General features: G+C 44.8%; 1 protein-coding gene across 1 annotated transcript; it reads left to right on the top strand.

Moving 5' to 3' along the window:
• Positions 1 to 2,528: 2,528 nt before the first annotated feature.
• On the top strand, positions 2,529 to 6,959 carry LOC148020224 (nitrate reductase [NADH] 1-like). Its single transcript, XM_087700543.1, has 4 exons — positions 2,529 to 3,944; positions 4,054 to 4,194; positions 4,293 to 4,525; positions 4,830 to 6,959. The coding sequence occupies exons 1-4, from the start codon at positions 2,744 to 2,746 to the stop codon at positions 6,165 to 6,167; spliced, it is 2,913 nt and encodes a 970-aa protein (XP_087556669.1). The 5' UTR covers positions 2,529 to 2,743; the 3' UTR covers positions 6,168 to 6,959.
• The last annotated feature ends 341 nt before the right edge of the window (positions 6,960 to 7,300 follow it).

Here is a 7,300-nt window from a genome sequence, read left to right as displayed (position 1 = left end):
GAGTGAGTGAGTGAGTGAGTGAGTGAGTGAGTGAGTGAGTGAGTGTGTGTGTGTGTGTGTGTGTGTGTGTGTGTGTGTGTGTGTGTGTGTGTGTGTGTGTGTGCACGCACGTGAGAAGTTTTGGTGCACACAAGGAACACTAGTTTGTCTCATTGACATTTTTTGCATGTACAAAGGTTCATGAGAAGCTATAAGTTTGCCACAAAAGCTTTTTTTTTCCAGTTTTGGACGTTTGCTATAGGACTCTTTTAGCAAAATACGAGGCAACTGAGAGAGAGAGAGAGAGAGAGAGAGAGAGAGAGAGAGAGAGAGAGAGAGAGAGAGAGAGAGAGAGAGTGTGTGTGTGTGTGTGTGTGTGTGTGTGTGTGTGTGTGTGTGTGTGTGTGTGTGTTACTTGTTGGAACGTCTTGAAAGTAATGAGGAGATAAGCATCATTAATTAAGACATACATTATCGAATAGCTACATCGAAAATGAATCTTTTTGGTTAGTGTAGTAAGCAAAGAACATTGATTCTAGAGACAAAATTGTAAGTAGATATGTACGACAAAATTGTAAGTATGTAGTACAAATCCTATAATGTTTTGGCACAGTACACCATGTAGAGAAGGGTAGGACATCTTTGTGAAATTTGTTGCATGCTAGTTTAACAAATTATATATGTGCAAACATTGCATGTGGATGCTTTTTGGGGTCTAGTCAACTTGAAACACCATGTATTAGATAATGCTAAGTTATAAAAGTACATAGTGAAGTAAGCATCAAATTACCTAGAATAAACAATGCTTTTGGTAGATTCTTTGAATTCATGAGCCTCCATGGAATAAGGATTGAAACTAATGTCACTTTCAAATATGTGATTGTGACACATAATTTTGCTAAGAACATGGTTTTGGAGAGCTCAACATCACTTTTTGTATAAAAAAGGGAGAACATGTATGTAAGGGAAAGGGGGTATCCAAACATGTAGCTTTGATATGTAAGCAACTGGTGGGAATGGAGAACAATGGATCACAAGAAGTTATAGAGATACAAACTTTGACAAAAAAGTTGAATACTTCAATACAGTCATACCATTTTACCAAATGGAGAGTGGAAATATATCATGAAAAGTACAGGAAGGTATTGGACTCTTAGGAGATTGAGAGGGGCAAAACTTGATGGATTTCGTGTAGTGCTCTATCTAAAGAATGGATGTAGTCTTCATTGAGCACTTGGAACTAGTTACAATATCGTTTTCTTTGAAAAGACAAGCCATAATCTAGGGCATAACTCAAGGATATATGTTCGAACTTTTAAGTAATCAATATTCTTTTGGTTAGTATTAATAAAATAACATCATTATGGGAGGGAATCTTGAACTTTTCTTCACACGAGAGTTCATATAATCTTTTACACTTACTGATCCATGTAGATGTGTGTTCAAATATACATGAAACAACATGGTTAAGGTTTGACACAATTGTAATGAGTCGACGTGTTTGAAAAGCACATCACTACACACTTGCATGACTTATTGCAAGGGGCCCAACAAACAAAGTTCTTATTGCTAAAATTTTCTTACAGGAAGACTATGCCCACAATGACAAACACAATGGTGATCAAACAACCAATCTAAAATATCCATGTTGCTTAGGTATGATTCCAATTGTTTGTGACATACGCACAAAGGGAGGTCCACATGAGAAGTTTCCTGATCTAGGGGAAAATAAATAATATGCAATGCTATCTATTGTGTTGGGTTGGTGTAAACTGGACAAGCACAACACGATAAGTCCTTTGGCCAACCTTTGAGGCCATGGAAACATCTATGTTGTCCTCTTGTCATGGACCATCTTGTGCCCATCCCCTTTCATATCCTTAGTAGGGAGGACATGTCCCCCCCCCCCCCGCCTGGATGGGGTAGAGGACATTCCCACCAATTTGGGACGCGATTTTGTTTTGGGATGATGTTCCAATGTTCGAGGCACATGTACTTTGTGAGGATGGTGGAGGCTAAGATGGCTTTGAGCCAAGTTGAGGTAAAGGAATGGAGAAGAGAGTGCATGGACCGGGTGTGTAGTGAGGGACCAAAGCGAAACTAGCTAGGATGGTCTTAGGCCGAGGAGTGTGAGCGAGAAGAGTGCATGGAATGGGAGTGTAGGCTCTGCCGAGGGACCTACCGAGAGCCTTTTGGGCAGGAGAAGACAAAAAGAAAACATGAGATGGGAAACGTGCCACGTTTGCCGGCGAGATTCTGTGGCAAGGGAGAGAGGGGGGTTAGTTACTTGGTTCCATACCGCCGGCTGGAAGGAGACGCGGTGACCGGAAGCCGTTTTGCTTGCCCGGCTGTGCACCCGGGAGGCGGTTTTGCCACCCAGACTTTAGGGGCCAACCTGAGGTGATTGCATGCGGCGGTGTGGTTGGCCCCGTGCGTGTGGGCCAGGACTCGCCCGTTGCACTGCCCCAAGGGCCGTCAGTTCGCCGCTGCACACCGGCTCCAGCCCGTACGTACTGCCTTGCGCGACAGCCTAGCGCAGGTCGTCCCGGTTGCCGAGCTATAAAGGCTTGGGCGCTCTCCCCGGGAGCTAAAGACTGGATCGTGATATTGACGCAGGGAGCTAGTGCGTCCCCCCTTGAGAAGAAGAAGCTTGATTCCATTGAATCGGATTCGCTCTTCTTCAATCGCACCAGCGTCTCTCAGGTACTTCCCACCCTCTCTCGAATCACGTTCCGTTCTTGTTGGCCATGCATGCAAAGGCTACATGAAATGTATCAGACACAGTGAATATACACATGCACAGTCCCCCGCCTCCAAAAAAACAATAAAGAAGGGCCTGCATCCCCTGTCCTCTCCCGTCAAATTGAATACCCAATTGCCCATCATGGGTCTCTCCCTTGCTGAGAGTCACGTCATCCCTCCCCCCCTCCTCCCCATCAATGGTGAGCACATCCAGCACTTCCTCCCTCCGGAGGATGTCAAGTCAATTGCGGCTACGGCACTGCCCCACAAGGACGACACTGTTGCTGCACCAACGCCCGCCTTGCAGAAGGAAGTATCATCAACTGCGGAGCCAGTCACTCAAGTCAAATTGGATGCCTCTCACGGCAATAATGATCATGATGGGCTTGATGATGATGATGATGATGATGATGATAAAGGCTACATGGGTATTTCCTACCCGGAGGACAGGACTGTCTTTGCAGTTGATCCAAGGGATGAAGGAACTGCAGACAATTGGGTCAAGAGGCACCCTGACCTGGTCCGGCTCACGGGAAGGCATCCATTCAACTGTGAGGCACCATTGTCACGCCTAATGGAGCATGGCTTCATCACACCTACCTCTCTGCATTATGTCAGGAACCATGGCTATGTACCTAAGGCTGATTTCGAGGATTGGACCATCGAAATATCGGGCTTGGTCAAAAGGCAACAGCTTCTGACAATGCATCAAATCATGAACGACTTCAAGCCTCGGCAGCTCCCTGTCACACTGGTTTGTGCAGGGAACCGAAGAAAAGAGCAAAACATGGTTCAACAAACGATTGGCTTCAATTGGGGTGCAGCTGGAGTAAGTACTTCTGTATGGAAAGGAGCGATATTGTGTGATGTGCTTAAGAAATGTGGAGTTTACAGCAAAAAGAAAGGGGCACTGTATGTCTGCTTTGAAGGACAGGAAACACTGCCTGGTGGAGGAGGGTCTGTGTATGGCACCAGCTTGTCAGCAGATGTTGCATTGAATGAGGCATGTGATGTCTTGATTGCTTACATGCAAAATGGGAAGCTCCTCGAGCCAGATCATGGCTTCCCTGTAAGAATGATCATTCCTGGACACATCGGAGGCCGCATGGTGAAATGGTTACGGCGCATTATCGTTACAAGTAAAGAGTCAGATAATCACTACCATTACAAGGACAACAGAGTATTACCATCTCATGTAGATGCAGAAAAGGCGAACGCTGAAGGTGCGGTAATGGAGATAGAATAATTGTGTTTTGGCATGCCACTCCTTTGTGTCAGCAAAATAACACACAGTTCAATTACTTATTTCCTCAATCATATTTTCTGAGGCAGGGTGGTGGTATCAGCCAGAATACATTATAAATGAGCTGAACATCAATTCTGCTATTTCAACCCCTGCACATGGTGAAGTGCTACCCATCAACATGTTCACTCTGCAAGTGCCATACACCATCAGAGGATATGCTTATTCAGGTAACTACAAGTGAAAGCCAGGAGAAAACCAGTGACTTATGACAATAGCTTCAGTAAGACTATAGATCCATGCATGAATCTCTGTCTCAAATATGCAGGTGGTGGACGGAAGGTGATAAGGGTCGAGGTCACTATTGATGGTGGTGAAAGCTGGAGGTTGTGCAGGATAATTCACCCAGAGACACCAACCAAGTATGGAAAATATTGGTGCTGGTGTTTCTGGGAGCTGGATCTGGAAGTAATGCAGCTTATTCAAGCAAAAGAATTGGCTGTTCGGGCATGGGATGCTTCTATGAATACACAGCCACAAGAATTGACATGGAATGTCATGGTAATTGTCTGCAACTTTCCCATGTGTCTCCAGTTGATCACTCCACAATGCTGCATGGTAGACCTTGGAGTGCCTATGATGTTAGGGGGCCAACGACATGGTATTTTTGCAGCTCCACCGCTTATGTGTCTGTGTGCTAATACAGTATTGTATTGTTATATTCCACCCTCTTTATATTTGTGTGTTTTTAGAGTTCTGTGTGCAGTACGACTGTGCTCTGTGTTGTGACTACGACAGGAGTGAGTTATCTATCTTCTTGTACCTTTGTATTTGTGTTTACATAATGTGCTTGGAAATATTGCAGGGCATGATGAACAACTGCTGGTTCCGAGTAAAAATAAATCCATGCCAGCCTAAAGAAGGTGGCTTAGGACTGGCGTTTGAACACCCTACCAGGCCTGGGAACTTATCAGGAGGATGGATGGTACCTCAAAAATCTGAGCCACAAGAAAAGGCTCCCACCTTGTCCAAGAGCTTCTCCAGTCCAATACTGAACCGAGCCATTCGCCAGATAACGACTGGGGAATTGAAGAAGCACAACACAAGAGATTCACCTTGGATTGCTGTTCATAACAATGTGTATGACTGTACAAACTTTCTGAAAGACCATCCTGGTGGATCAGATAGCATCCTGATAAATGCAGGGACAGATTGCACGGAAGAGTTTGATGCCATTCATTCTGCAAAAGCAAAAGCCATGCTTGAGGATTTTAAGATAGGGGAGCTGGCTAGCTTTGGGTCTATGTCCTCTGCAGAGTCAACACCTGACAACTCCATGCACGGTGGGAACAGAGCATTCACAGCATTGCATTCCCTATTCCCCATCAACGAGTTGCAACCAGCAAAGTTGGTTGCCCTTGACCCCAAGCGGAAGATCAAATGCAAGCTGATTAGCAAAAAGGTACTGAGTCATGATGTCAGAATATTTAGGTTTGAATTGCCTAGCAAAGACCATATATTAGGTCTCCCTGTAGGAAAGCATATATTTGTATCAGCCACTATTGATGGGAAGCTATGCATGAGAGCATACACCCCGGTCAGCTCGGATGAAGAAGATGTGGGCTATTTTGAGCTGCTCATCAAAGTCTACTTCAAGAATGTGCATCCTAAGTTTCCAGGTGGTGGTCTGATGTCCCAGCATCTAGATAACCTGGAAATTGGGGGAACTATTGAAGTTAAAGGTCCACTTGGCCACATAGAGTATGTAGGAAATGGACATTACACGATTGAAGGCAAGCCTGGGTTCATGAAAAAATGTGCCATGCTTGCAGGCGGCACAGGCATAACTCCAATGTATCAGTTAATACGAGCCATTCTCAAGAACCCTGATGACACGACAGAGATGTCACTCGTATTCGCAAACAGAACCGAGGATGACATCATGCTGTGGGCCGAGCTTGACAAGTGGGCAGAGGAGCACTCCAATTTCAAAGTTTGGTATGTGATTGAGCGCTCCAACAATCCTGATGCATGGAAGTACAGCACAGGGTTTGTAAATGAGGACATAGCCAGGGAGCATCTGCCACCTGGATCTCCAGAGACAGCCGCATTTATGTGTGGTCCACCACCTATGATCAAATTTGCTTGCCTGCCTAATCTTGAGAAGATGGGATATGACATGAATAGATGCTATCAATTTTAGGCTCCTCATATGAGTAATGTAGAGTTGATTCAAACCTCATATGAATAGATGCTATCAGTTTTAGGCTCGTCATATGAGTAACGTAGAGTTGGTTCAAACCTCAGGGGAAGAAAGGCATTGATGCACATAACTGCACATTCAGGAGTGGTGGTGAACAGAGTGCATTGATGGGCATAACTGCTCATTCAGGAGTGCTGGTGAACAGAGAGCATCCAAGGTAGTTCTGTAAATGCCGGGGGGCAACACTCTCTCAACATTATCTGCCCACATGCCTGTTCAGAACCTTAATTAGTTGATATGGGCAAATGCCACTACATATATATATATATATACATGTAGAGACATTCATATATGCTCGGAAGTGATAAGATGGATCCATGCTGGTAGTTTATATACATGTAGAGACATTCATATATGCTCAGAAGTGATAAGATGGATCCATGCTGGTAGTTTGTATAAATGTTTTAGCCTTCTTAATCATGAAAGGCGAGGAGCAAATTCTTTGTAAAGCAAAACGCCCATGCAGCGCTTGCTGCACTAAAGGGTCATATTTTGTCTGGTCCTAAACCCCTACATATAGTTCAATGTCAAGACTGGCATGGCCAAAGCAAGTGGTACTGGCCTGTTCCATAATTGTATGTGTATACCTACCTGCAGGTATAGCCACTGTAGATGCAATGGAAGATATCTGCACATGTAAATATAATATTATTGCCTCCCGTGTCAAAATGATTACCACACTCACCACAATGGCTGTGTAGAATTGCGATTGGGGCTGTTGAGAAAACGCAAGCAAGGCTTTCTTTTGAGAATGGGCAACCACGCAGGAGCATACATACATGATACTCTGTGTGTGTGTGTGTTTGCAAGGTCCCAAAGTACTTCCAACCAGGCGAGCGTGAAGAGGCGAAAGGCTGTCCTGCCCGAGCGCAACGCAGGATAATTACATCCCAATGGGACACGTGGCATATGTTCAAGCTGCCCATCGCCTTTCCGGTGTCGTGTGTGTCTGTTGGGAACTTGCAGCAAGCACGTCGTGACACGTGTCCAAACTTCCATTTCGACAATCTCGACACGAGCACCAATCATAAAGAATACGGGTTTGTCAACTTGGAAGTTGGAACTTGAAAGCG

The sequence above is a fragment of the Lygodium microphyllum genome, chromosome 19, assembly GCF_053477565.2.
Source record: "Lygodium microphyllum isolate KBCC chromosome 19, Lygodium_microphyllum_v1.1.10, whole genome shotgun sequence".
In the NCBI taxonomy this organism is placed as follows: Eukaryota; Viridiplantae; Streptophyta; class Polypodiopsida; order Schizaeales; family Lygodiaceae; genus Lygodium; species Lygodium microphyllum.
This window is presented reverse-complemented; position numbering and strand designations above follow the sequence as displayed.